The following is a 13,960-nucleotide window of genomic DNA, read 5'->3' on the forward strand; positions in this document are numbered from 1 at the left end:
ATGGCAACCTCGTAACTCCGTCGCTCCGCCATAATAGCCTCTTGAACGCTCGCAACGGGCGTCACCACCGCGTCCAGGCTGGCACCACCACCGGTTTCGAGCACTGTTGAAACAGGGTCGCCCCTTGAGGGAGTTTCGGCTAAAGAAGCCCCTTCCAACACTACCCTTCGCCTCTTCGACGGGGCCTCTCCACTACTGACGCAAGAAGATTTGCCCGTTGAACGGACCGCTGGGACCGGGGTCTTCGTTTGAGGAGCAACCTCCGAGCATACGATCTCGGCCGCGGGTGCGGTCCGATGAGCGACCAGGCTCTCTACGCCCTCACCTGCAGTAACTCTTGGTGCGGGCCAGGCGGGGGGAGCTGGTTGACGGAATGCGAGTGCAGGAGCCCTCATCCTTCTCACTCCTCTCCGACCTGTCAATAAGAAGGGGTTTGATCATACAACAACAAGGTTAAAGGAACTACGGAGCAGAGAACAAAGCAAGACCACAATGAGCCAACTCACCGGTAAGAGGTTTGCGCCCAAACTTCTCATGGAAAGGCGCCCATTCCCAAATCCCCATCGTGTGGGGGAGAATTGCGCTCACCCACTCGCGGATATCGGCAACTAGCGGGGGAGGTAGTCTCTCGGCTACAAAAACAAAAGCAAATCTGTCACGACCCAAACTGGAGGGCCATGACTAGCACCCGGCCATACTTACCGAGCACCAACATACATTTTATCTAACCTTCTTTATCATCTTTTAGGGCTGACGAGATCAATATAAATGGTAGACATGGGTCGTGGACAACCAATAATAAAATATGATGGTATGAACATACATAACATGGGATGACTAGACAATCAAGAAACTATATATAAGGTACGAGCTACCACGCTACCATGAGAGACTATACAACAAAAACCAGCCGACAAGGCCTACCAAACTATACATGAGTCGACACCTGTCTATGAGCCTCTAAAGGAACATAAGTGTTGCAACATAGCCGGAACAGGGCCCCGACATACCCATAATGTCTATAACAAAAATGCATACCAAGACCACGGCAAGTCCGAAGAAGGGATCTCGCCAATCACCGCTGAACTGGACAGCCTACTATGGTGGGGGAGCTGCGCTTGCCTGTCTATCAGGACCTACAGCACGACATGCAGCGTCCACAAATAAAAGGACGTCAGTACGAATAAAGTACTGAGTATGTAAGGCATGGAACCATAAGTACGAACAGTAATGTAAACTGGGATAGAGAATAAACAACCTGTAACATCTGGGTACCTCTAAGGGCTACTGACATGAAATGCGTGATACATATGTATATATACATAAACTTTTAAAACATACGCCTCTGTGGGCATCATCATCATCTTATCGTACCTGGCCATAATAGGCTCGATAAAAACGTACCCGGCCATCATAAGGCTCGATAAAATCGTACCCGGCCATGTGGAGCTCGGTAAAACCCAACTGATCAGTGGTTGCACAATAGGTGCCATACCCGGCCTTCTATAGCACGGCTCGGTAGAGTAAAATAGATACATATATATAATGCATGCTCGACTCATGGACTCACGTTCTAAACCTTTCGGAGTGACGTAAGGTCGGTATCCTCTGTACACGTTATTAGGACTAACTCTTCACCATGAACCTTGTAAGAATCAGGAAGTACCAATAACATTGATAACATAAGAATAAGAGAAGCAACATCAACATTAATCGTTCCATAAGAGAGGAAACAATGTAAGTACTACTAGCTTCTAAGAGTAGAGTATCTTTGGAAGCTCGTTCATTACATTATGTACAATCGGAGTCGTGCAAAGGAAGGAAAGGGATAGGCTCACATACCTTGTATATACTGCCCCAATCTCAAGCTATACAATTTTCACGACTCCTTAGTCTACAATAAGAGAAACGATACTATAGTTACCATTCAAGCGTCATAACTATTATGTATCGACCACAACCTATTTTACAATGAAACGGACAGCACCTCCCCTATATATATGACTTCACACAATTCCAAACAATCACCAAACAGACTAAACAACATCAATAATAATCATATTGAGCCTCCCAAAACAGTCCACGCACAACCTAATCACTTCATACATACGACGGCCACCGTAGTCGTGTCAAACGACCCGAAAATGTTACGAAGAACTACCAGCCCACAACCCTACATCTATATGGTGTTTCTCCACACCCTTAATCCTCCAAAACTCCACAAAACAGTAGTAAAACATGCAGCCCAACAGCAACACAAAACAGTCCGCTACAAGTGAATAACTCGAACTCACGGCTTCCGATCACCGTCCCGTGAGTTCTTACATGTATAGAACGAATTACCATGAATTCACAGCAGAATAAATGTATGAAAGATAGCAGTAAACTCACCTTACTTGTTGGATAACTCAGCCCTTATCTTGGTTCTTCAAACTCTAGGGTTTACCCCCAATTTGAACTTGAAAGAGAGGGAAAATCAATTAGGGTTTGTGGATAATTTTTGGGAGGAAGTTTGCAGGGGTTTAGGTCTGGTTATTTGTGAAATATAATGAGGGATATATTTCAGGAGATAGCCTTTTAATGGGCTCTTTGTCTGACCCGAAATTGCCTCTTTTTGGGCTATCATTTAACCAAGTAGGTGACCCACCTACTTGTCACCTAGCAGCTTGTGCAGTCTCGCAAAAATGTCTATATCTCTCTACTCCAATGTCGTATTGATAAAAGGTTGGAAACTAGACTCATAGATCTTCAATTTGGTGGGTAGATCACCCCGTAATTCCAAGTATATTGGGAGAAAAGTTTAATAACATTTGACCTAAAGTTTAAGTAAAACTATGAACCTAAGTTGCAACAACTCTTGTCGACTTTTGTTTCATAACTCGTTTGACTTCAAGACTATGATACGGATATTTTATGATTCATATACCTTAAAATACGACCTCTTGAGAGTATTAAGCACCCCTAGGTTTACCCAAAAATACAGCTGACAACATCCTTGATTCTTTTAACTTCTAATACTTGTTAACCACCCTTATACACCTTTGTATCATTTAAGACCAATATGATTAACCTCTTATCATCTTAAAGATAATCTCTTCATGGATTTACGTCTACGACCTTATGGCATGAACTAACGTATGTGAATATGGGTTGTAACAAAATCCTCAGTGAAATCGTCAAAGGGAGACGACCGACGACCGTCTTAAGAAAAAGTGCATGAAATAAACAGAAAGGAAAACTCACGAGCGAAATTCCACGTCTCAGGAAACCCCGTCGGGTTCGACACGACGTGCTCTGTTCGTACATAGAAATAGCTCTCCCAAAAGCGGCGATTGGCCTTATCGTCCATCTTCACCACCAAACTCTTGGTTCCTCGACGACGCATATGAATCATCGTACCCCGAAGGAAATGGGGGGCGAAGAGGTGGAGCATGTGCCCTAGAGAAATCCCTCGGTCGGCCAGTTCCGCGTACTTGATGAGCATGAGGAAAAGGTTGTACGCATACGGAGAGAGTTGGTCCGGGCACACCTCATAGAAGCGGCAGAAAACCACCACCAAGGAAGGAAGGGGAAGTGTGTACCCGATGACGAAGGGATACGCATAAAACGCGCAGTAGCCCGGGCGGTGTAAATGCATTATGTCCTTATCCGCCAGTACCATTTCAATGTGATCAGGGATCCCCCATTTGGCTTTGAACGCCGTGAGCGCTGCAGCATCCATCGTAGAAGGAACGGGCTTCGGCTCATCTTCGGCAGGGCTGTTAAAATCAGTCCTCGCCTTCCCGGGTGGGGAACCACCTCATCCACCGTCGGAAACCCCTCTTCTTCCACCACTTCTACTCCCCCTTCGAGTAGGGATATATCATTTTCCGGCACCGGAGCATCTACGGCCTTATCAGAGTGGGAAGAAGCGCTAGCCATTCTTTTTCTTTGATCGAAAGAAACAAGGATGATGAAGGAAAAAGACAACGGTCACAGTGAATCCTAGCAGAAGCAGAAATATGAGAGACTAAAGAGGGAGGAGAAGATTTGTGAAGTTCTTTCTCAAGCAATTGAAAAATGTAACATTCGAATGAGAGGTTCCCCCCTATTTATAGGGATATAAGTGCCCTGAGCGAGAAAACTAAGGGCCGCCAGTTAGAAAACGAAGAGGGCACAGGAAACAATACAATACCTAGAAAACGTGCGCCATAATGACGCATGGGGAATATTGATGACACCCTGAACTGACGTGACGGTCCAATTTTGAACTGACGTGACGGTCCGACGCAATTCTCGAAGCGCCACGTCGCTACCTCGTCACGAGGTTCTCGCCCCTCGCACGAAGCATTCAGATTTCTCCCAATTTTTGAGTCAACGGGGTCCGCCCATCGAGCTCGCCAAGAGGCGACCTCAACGGGCGGAGGGACTAACTGTATGGGTCAAAATCCGACCACACGTGGATTAGTGCTAAAAGGAACGGTAAGGGGTCGACTAAGACGTGGCCGTACCCACAAGGCGTAATAGCGATGAGTATCTCGGCCACTGCCGAGATCGGGCCATCAGAAAGCTTGTACGGCAAAGTAAATGTCGTGATACTTTGGAGAGCGACGCAAATTGAGATCTGGGGAGGAAAGTCCTCTGGTCAAAGGCCATTAGACAAAAGGGAATACTTATGATATATATAGGAGGGAAGAAGACAGAGAAGGGGGTCTCTTCCCTACAGAGAAAAAAGACAGAAGAACTGGAGAAAGCTATAGGAGAAAAACACGAGAAGCCGCAGATCTTGGCGACAAATCTTTGTAATTACTTTTCTCGAATCAATAAAGATAGATCTTGCAACTATCAACGGAATTCCCTCTGTTCCTCCTTTGTTTTTATATCACGGTACAATACATGACGGATGTAAGCATATTATTTATATTTGATATCTTCTATAAATCTTGAAAGTTCATGAGCTTGGCTACATCTTATTCTCCTATCCAACGTGCTTTAATGTTTAATCTAGAGTTAATTAATCTTGGTTAAGATTTATCCTTTATTTTATTATTTATTAGTTTAACAAAAAGCTAAATACTTTTTGGTCAAACAATGAGTTCAACATTTAAGGTTTTTAGTATTAAATTTATTATATTTTAAAAACTATGAATTCAGACCTACCATTTGTTACAATTTCAATAAATTTTACCCACAAATTTATACTCCACATTAAAAGAACTAGGTTCAGAATTTCAGATGAACATGATGCCGCCGTCTAATTCCTACCATAGCCATTTTTAGGATTTCTCTTCTCAATCGCTGATTTTATGAAAATCTGGCACTAACAAGCAGCTATAAACTCTGATACTAGAGATGCTTTGATCGAGATGGTCAATCATGGGTTGGCGCATTCTTTTCTTTTCTAATTTTTTTGGAAATTACTAATCTGCATCTTTCCATTGTTTTAGATGTGAAAATATTTTTCTATTCTATAACCAAAAAAAAACCCGAGGAACAATGGCGCAAAGTTCAAAACTCGACAAATAACTTGGCAGATAACGGTGTGACTTATGAGTTTCGAACCCACGGCGTACGCCTAATCCACACATTATGTGCTACACTCTTACCAATAGACCAAAGCCTTTGGAGCATATAAAATTGCTGCGACATATTGCCAACCAAAAGCTTCACTTCCCACCAAATACTTCTAGCCAGCTTTGTCCGCCACTCCAAGTGGGGTCTGGGAAGGTTAGAATGTACGCAGCCTTATCCTTACCCTGGAAAGGTAAAGAGACTGTTTTCGATAGACCCTCAGCTAAAGAAAAGATGGAAGAAGCACTGATAGCAAGTAATAGCAATACAAGATATTTAGAAAACTAAATCCAAGATAGCGAAAGAGAATATGAAAGAAGTAATAACAGTACAAGAGTTTAAGCAAGAAACAAAAATTAAAATTGACTCAATATGCCGGGAATAGAATGAGAGGAGAAACAGTACAAGCAGTTAAGAGTAAAACATTGAGAGTATTTTCATTAATAATGAATATTTCTGCTTTAAAATCTGTCTGTATCGAATACTTTTTGCCTTAGACTTGCATCTAAAACAGTAGATTAAACTTCATGTACAAAATGTGAGATATCAGATTACACAGGTATACCTACCGACAACTACTCATATAAATCAAACCCAACAAATATAGAATCTTGATTTTTAATAAGTATGGTATGAAGTGTGAAGACATTAGGAAACCCTCTGGCTGTCCAGAAAAAGGAAGGCCACAAAGCTTGAAGGGAACTCAAACTTCTTCATGCAGCCAAAATTATGAGCCAAAACAACTGTGCAGTCGAGTTGCATAATACCAGCTGATTCCGAGTCTTCAACAAACAATAATTAATTGTTGAAGCTTGTTTTTCATGCTCGGCCCCTTCGTGCAATTAATGACCACTTGTTACCATCTGTTTGTCATTGTCTTCTTTTCTCTGCTGGTAGACTGACTTTCGGCGACTCACTTCATTTCTGTGGAAGTTAAAATGTTCAGAAAATTCCCTACCAACACAAATGAATTACTTCTAAACAGTTGGAGATTCAGACTTTTAATTGCTAGCTTGATATCGCTCTTTATAGTTATTTGAGGGGTTGTATATCTTGTGTTCTCTCAGTCAATTATTGCAAGATAGACATATAGAAGGAGGAAAGGTAGATGTATCCCAGATTTGAACATAGACAACAAGAGCAGAGGCCATAAGAAGTTCATCAACCTCCTTAATAATGCTACGATGCTTGCTACCAACTTGTCTTCTTCCAAAGCAAAACCAGTAAGTTCATCCAAAATCAAAACATGCAACAAGTGAGTAGTTAAGAAAGAAAGCATACATCATTGCGCAAAAGCTGGTATAATACCATAAAAATAGCTGTTGAGCCTCCAGAGCCCTAGCCCCACAATGTTTCAAAGGTGTCCTAGACATATTGCTATTCATGCTATACTTTTAAGTTTTAAGCCATAATTAAGCAAATATTGAAAGAACTCATCACTTAGTTCACATTTTCTGTCTCTTTTCTATATATGGCAAGCCCCAGTTTATGCCCCGTGTAACATAAAATTCTCGGTGGACTTCCAAAACACAAAGTCATTGCATTTGACATTTTTCCATTTTTACATTCCCTCTGGAAAAAGCTGCTACATAATATTTAAAAAAGGGAAAGAAAAAGTCCCATCAAAGAACAGTTTTACCTTGAACCCATAACACATAGAACCAAACAAATATTTTAAATGCTGGATTACAGCGAGAGGGAACATGTATAAGACACATCAGTAAACTATGGATAGAAGAAACAAAACCTGATAGACTCTTCGATTGACTTATAACGCAGAATAGCAACAAGTTTGCGCTTTCTTTCTTGATTCAAGTCTCCACCACGCTTGATCACCGGCAACTGTTTGATTCCTTTGGCCTCAATTAGCTGCTTTGCAATTGCTAGGTCGGTGTCAGGATAACAAGTTATAAGTCCACATTCTCGCCCACGATAGTTTATCCCTCTTGTGCATATAGAGGAAACAAGACAAGTATTTGCCTGTAGACAGGTTAAAGAAACCAATAAAGCTATTAAAGAGAGAAACCAAGGAGCAAAGATTACATAATGAAAGAGGAGAAAAAGAGAAATAATTGAAAAAGGAACTTGCATACTGAGAACCAAAATAAACATATCTATGGTGGCATTCAATGCATACGTACATCTTTAAGTGCCGAATCCCTGTCGGAAGAATCCCCTGAGTTGTTAAACAAACTACGTTTGATGTCACCATATGTTAAAATTCCTTCCAGACAATCTTCAGCATTAACCACAATAACAAAATTCTGTCGACTATCATGCATGTATTCTAATGCTTCTTTCACAGTTTGGTTTGGAGCGACCTTCAGATAATCATTTGACATAACCTGAGAAACCTGGTCATCGCGGGAAACGGTTTAGTAATTGAACAGAAGGACCATAATGAAACGATAGTCCAACAGAAAGAAAGAAAAAAAGTAAAAACTCATGATAGGTAAACTTTGCCACATTGCGGAGGCAGAATGAAAAGATCATACCTTTAGATCTTCCAGAATTAGGCCTTCATCAAGAGATTCATGACTGCTTCGACATCCAAGTACAGCTAGTTCCAAGTCATTCCTCTCACCTGTGTGCCTCCAAACATTACCTTCATTCTTCTCATCATCTGGTGAAAGGACAGAGTATCCTTTTGACAAATACTTGGAATCCGATGCCTCCACTTCCTTTGCCTGGATTGTTACAGAAGGCACCCAAATTGCCAGTCCAACAGCACCCTGTTCACATAATTTAAAATGCATGTTAATCAGTCATCATTTCAACAAGCACCGAAACTTCACCCAAAATAACATAGGAATAACAAAATATTGCCAGATCAAACAAAGATAACTAAAGTCCACTTGACTGGCCGACTAGATAGTCTGGTATAGTCACTACAATTTGAAGACAACAGCTCCAGTTAGAGATAAAACCGAGCAACTAGATGCAATAAGTGATACTTACCCCCCCCCCCCCCCCGCCCCAAAAAAAAGAAGGGATGACAGAGCAAAGAAGAGCTCTACCTTTTAATCATCTTTCTCCACCTGTTACATGGACTAAGGTGTAAAGTATCCAACATAGATATGGATCTAAGCGTCGGATTCATAGTCACCTAAAATTAGAATCCAAGGGACATGAATAAATATATAATGTTATTTGGTATACTACTTACTACTATCTCTAATGACTAAAAAGAGCTCTTAAAATGAAACTAAAAATATCACTTGAGAATTTCGTTAGCCAATTATTTATAATCTGACAATGGTTTTTTGATAAATTCCAAAAAAGTTTCTTTGTTGGATAAGTTACTCCAACAAATTTTACACAAATGGTATTAACAGGATTGGCAGTGACAACATTTGCAGGTGATGAAAGGTCAATTGAACATAAGTGGGTTAGTACTAAAAGTTTTTATTTAGAATAAAAGGCCAATTAAACTTTCACTAAATCAGGGCACTTGAAGATAATTTACCTTTTTACAAATTAGATGAGTATATATGTAATAGTCTATGTAGTATCTAGTAAAATTCCACACGGAATAAGTGCACAATAGTAGTTGTAAAGTATGCCTATAAAAGCTTATCTGCCTTAGCTAATTGTCTTCACACATTCCATGAATTCTCACTTCTCACCCCCAAAATAAATGAAGCTTCATCTCCTATTGAAATATGAATTTACGGTGACCTTCTTTTCTTCCTTTTTTGTTAAAATCCTTTTTTGGGGCTAAGTACCCAGACTGACAAACATCCGTCACAGAGAATGCTTCAATTAAGCAGAAGCTACGCAATTACCACAAACAAAGGTCTTTTAATAATTAACTGAACAATGTAATTTTTACACGCACATTGATACCAACTACAGCTTGTGACTCCTTGGGCAGTAAGACTAACCATGAGGGGAAGCAATATTCTATAATCTTTTGTCAACTCAAACAAAAGCAGGACTGAAGTCAAAGGCACCGAACAAACTGACGCCAATGTAGCAGCCATTCCCACCTGCATTGTTTAAATTATGCATTAGAAAGAGTTACTTTCTGAAGTCCAATCATGTCTAGAAAATATTTACTCATAATATGTAAAAGTAGACGATCTGACCAAGGCGTACGCCTGTGGCTGAGCAATAGCAGTAGTCCCTGGAATAGCTGAATTGATTAGTTCCCCAGCTGAACCTCCAAATACAGCACCCACAGCAGCACCTATCATTAAACTTGGTGCATACAGACCACCAACAAGACCAGAACCTTTGCATAAAGCAGTGGCCACAACTTTTGCAGCTGCTAGTTGAGCTAGCAACCAGATTCCAGGTGCAGATGCAGTCTTACCAGTATGTAGAATTTCATCAACATTAGTAAAACCCCAATAGAGAATTCCAGGATATCTAAGAGCTATTATTCCAGCTCCCAAACCACCCAAAGCAGGGCAGACAACATCAGAAAGTCCAAACTTTTCCTTGAGGAACTGAAATGCTTTAGAGAACCAGGCGACTAATCGAGTGAAAACCACACTTACTGCTCCACACAGCATCCCCAGTATTAGATATAAAGGTAGCTCTGTTAAGGAAGCCGGTTTAGTATTCAGGAAGGAAACTTTGTTGAATAAAGCGACAATCAAAACTGAGTTTAATCTATGAAAGCACTCAAGCAGCAAGAAACATTCCGTCCATAAAATAAAAGCCCTCTCCCCCCTTTGGACATCCCAAAACAATGTAAAAATTATCTAAGACAGCTATCCCTTTATCCATCCTCCTTTTCCAAATTCATCTCACAAAAAGAATCAGCAGACATCTTTACCATTATAGAACGTCTGAGAAACGAAGTTCAGGAAAAAAAAAAAATTATATTTCTGAGCAGCATCTTGCTGATCAATCTGGAGAAAACATGTATGTTAAATCAAAACAATCCCGAATCACATAGAGGTGTTACTAAGGGCTTCCATTCTTGGCAGCAACAGTACAGAAATATGTACCAGTTCAAATTGTTAAAAAAATGAGAAATCAGAGAATACTCAGCAAAACATGTTTGTCACTACCTTTATTAGTAAAAGCTAGCATATGAATGACAATCTGTAAGTATGAACAGACAAAAACAGAGAAATTATCATAGAAGAAATGGCACTAAATGAGCAGAGAGCAGGAAAAGGACCCGGAACCACGTATCGCATGTCAAAAGTCACTAATTACAAATATTTCCATTCAACGGAGCAAAGCATGGACTGAAATAGGAAAGAGTAGTAAATCAATTGATAAAAGAGTGCATATGCATCATAGCAACATTGGTAATTGTAGAGTTGCCAGGTAACAAAGAGAAAAGGAACAGTGTGCAAGCAGCATGAGCTAATGTTTTGACAACAATAAATTAAACTAGAATCAGATCAAATACCAGCAGCAGATTTCATATCATACGTGGGCACAGTGAAAGCCTGTTTCTCTCCGAGTACAGCATTTGAAACAGTAGACGATATGACAGAAGCCAATATGATCATTGCAGTTGTAAATGGAGGTGAGTTTTCTGCACGAAGTGGTCTTAAAACTGTTTCAATTGCAAAGAAACAGCCAGCCACTGCTGCATTGAAACCTGCAACACAAAAGAATTAAATCTTGAATATTCATCCAACAGTTGATGAAGGCTCCTGCAAAAGATGCAGAGAGACAGATCTTTCATTCAATCTGGACAAAATTCAAACAAAAAGTTAAGGCTGTCCTTAGACCTTGTAAAGCTAAACTCCCCTCCATGATGAAGCACACACTCACAAGTGCACTTTTGAAGATAAATACACACATGTACGCCATGTGGATGAGATATACACAAACATAATAGGCAAGCGCATTTTGATCACAAAATCCCTGTTTTAAACTGCTTCATTTTTAGGAGGAAACCGAGGAAAAAAACTCTTTTCAGAACAAAGAATAAGATGGGACAGCATAAAACTTTTTTTCTGATCCTCTTCATGTCCCTTGAACATTTGAGACAAATCATAATCCATAAATTTTATACGCAGACTAGAAAACCTTCCAAACATGATAATTTTGCAACTCATCTATTCATTAAGGCTCTGAAATTAAGCAAGAAATGATCATCCACAAAAACTTCCAAACATGAAAACTATGCAACAATCATGTATGTGTAACAACTTTGAGATCAAGCAACAAATGTTGTCAGGTACAGATAATTCTCAATGAGAAGCAACATACCTGAAGCAATTCCAGCAGCTGCACCAGCAGCGACAAGAGCTATTCTCCTTTCTCGATTGTTTTCCATCATCACTGAGCATCCATAGGCACAAGATTTTCCTATATCTACACTAGGGCCTTCAGGACCTAAAGAACAACCAGTTCCCAAAGTCACAGCTGCCTGAATTGCCTTTACAGTAGGGAAGATTCCAGCTAATAAATCCAATCCTTGTCCCGGTGAAGAACTGGATTGTGTTATTTGGTCCAATATTTCAAGCAGACCATGCAGCATGCCCACAATGACTCCACCAAGGACTGGTATTAAAAGTATCCGATGCCAAGTGTCACCTAGCCTTTGCAAGCGAAGCCAAGCAGCTCCCTCATTAGGAGTACCAGCCCAAGCCCACTCATGTACTACATGTACCTAAACAGATATCCTCATTGTCATGAAATGTCTGGGATGCAAAACGGTTCAAACTACTGGTCTATCATCAAAACAGAGTCAATACAGTTTAAGAAAAATATCCAAATTCTTCCCCTTATTTGACATTACAAGCCAACAATATTATAAAATTGGCCTTCTGTATCCCCAGTCCCTCAAAAACAAAGCAACTCACATCGTGAAAAAATGTTTCAGCTCATTATCATAAGCCTCTACTTCTGAAAACTTCAACCCACAGGAAAAATAGATGAACAAACATAAACAAGATAAGTGCTTTGAGATTCAACATGCAGATTTCATGGCACGGCAGCTCAGTATCTGCCGTTTTCCTTTCAGTAACAACTATCTGAAGCTAACTTTACAAAAACTCCCCACTCAGTTTTCTAATTTGTAAAAGCTATCAAGAACAAAAAAGAAAAAAAGATAATCACCAATATCAGAAAAGCGGCAGAACTAAATAAATGACATGTCTATAATTCCTGAAAGAAGTTCAGACAGCAATAAATCATAAAGCTCTCGCCTTTTTCACAGTTGGTGGAACTTAACCTATGAACCAATCAATCAACAATGCCTCAACCACAAACTAGTCAGGATCAGCTACTTGAATCCTCTATATCCAATTCCACTCTATTCCAACTCAGTTTATTTCATTACCAGCAAATTATTTGTGTTTTAAGCTAATTTAGGGGTTCTATGTACATGAATTCAAAACTAAACCATCCAGTAACACTCCCTTTGTCCCAATATATGTGGCACAATTTCCTTTTTAGACGATACCAAAAAAATGACATCTTTCTATATTTAGAAACAATTTAACTTTAACTTCTCATTTTTAGACCACAAGTTTCAACATACTATTCCTCCTTTTTTAAACTCCATGAGAAGACAAACAACATCACATAAATTGGGAGGGAGGGAGTATTACTATCTACATTGCAATGAAAACTAGTAAGAATCCTGACGACTAACCCCACGATTAAAAGCGGCAACACAAAGGCCAATAGCGAGGCCAAGGAGACATCCAACAAGCAGCAATGCCCACTCCGGCGGAGCACTATCACCGAGAATTTCATCAGCGCTGACGTCACCAGAACCGCTAGTAGAAGCAGCACCGTGATCCCTATCAGAGCGCTTTAAACTCGACGATCGTCTATTCGAAAATCCTCGATCCAAACGCTTCAATAGATCCGTAATGCCTTTACTACTACCAGTCTTATGCGGTAACTGACCTTCTAAATCTCCGTCCGACGCCGATGAATTCGAACGTAACAGGACGGTGTGATCGCCGCTATACTCGGCTCCCGACATCTCTCCACGCGCCTTCATCACAATGTCATTCTCGCAAAATAGAGCATACGAATTGTGTAGATTCGGTAAATGCTTGTTCTAGAAAGTTCGCTGGAGATTCGAGGAGGTTTAAGGAGTATTTGAGGTACCGGAGACCGGAATCGGAGAGCCGGAGGTGGAAAATGTGGTGGAAATCGCCACTTGTTGGCGTCGGTGAAGGCTGAGCTTAGCGGCTTACGATGGACAATGGTCGGTGAATGGTCCAAGCTCGGACTAAAGATTTATATTTCAACTTTGTTTTATGTGTTTTTAATTTAATAGACATACTTTCTTAACTTGTTAATGCAATGTTATCTTAGTTTTATTCTTGTAAAATAAATGTCAAATAGTATATTAATCGTTCTCTATTTTTATATTATATGATAGAAATCTAGAGTAGTTAAGTTAGAATTTTGGATATCGATTTTTCCTTTAAAAACAAGGAAATTTCAGAAAACAACTTTCTTCCATATTTTTTCT

General features: G+C 40.2%; 1 protein-coding gene across 1 annotated transcript; it reads right to left on the minus strand.

Moving 5' to 3' along the window:
* LOC109230863 (chloride channel protein CLC-f-like) lies at window positions 5,962–13,733 on the minus strand. Its single transcript, XM_019396323.1, has 9 exons — window positions 13,124–13,733; window positions 11,734–12,136; window positions 10,922–11,116; window positions 9,639–10,093; window positions 9,435–9,539; window positions 8,046–8,282; window positions 7,692–7,904; window positions 7,298–7,530; window positions 5,962–6,474 (listed from the first exon to the last, which is right to left on the minus strand). Exons 1-9 carry the CDS (start codon window positions 13,478–13,480, stop codon window positions 6,393–6,395), a joined length of 2,280 nt encoding a protein of 759 aa, XP_019251868.1. The 5' UTR covers window positions 13,481–13,733; the 3' UTR covers window positions 5,962–6,392.

Source organism: Nicotiana attenuata, chromosome 8 (genome assembly GCF_001879085.1).
Source record: "Nicotiana attenuata strain UT chromosome 8, NIATTr2, whole genome shotgun sequence".
NCBI lineage: Eukaryota > Viridiplantae > Streptophyta > Magnoliopsida > Solanales > Solanaceae > Nicotiana > Nicotiana attenuata.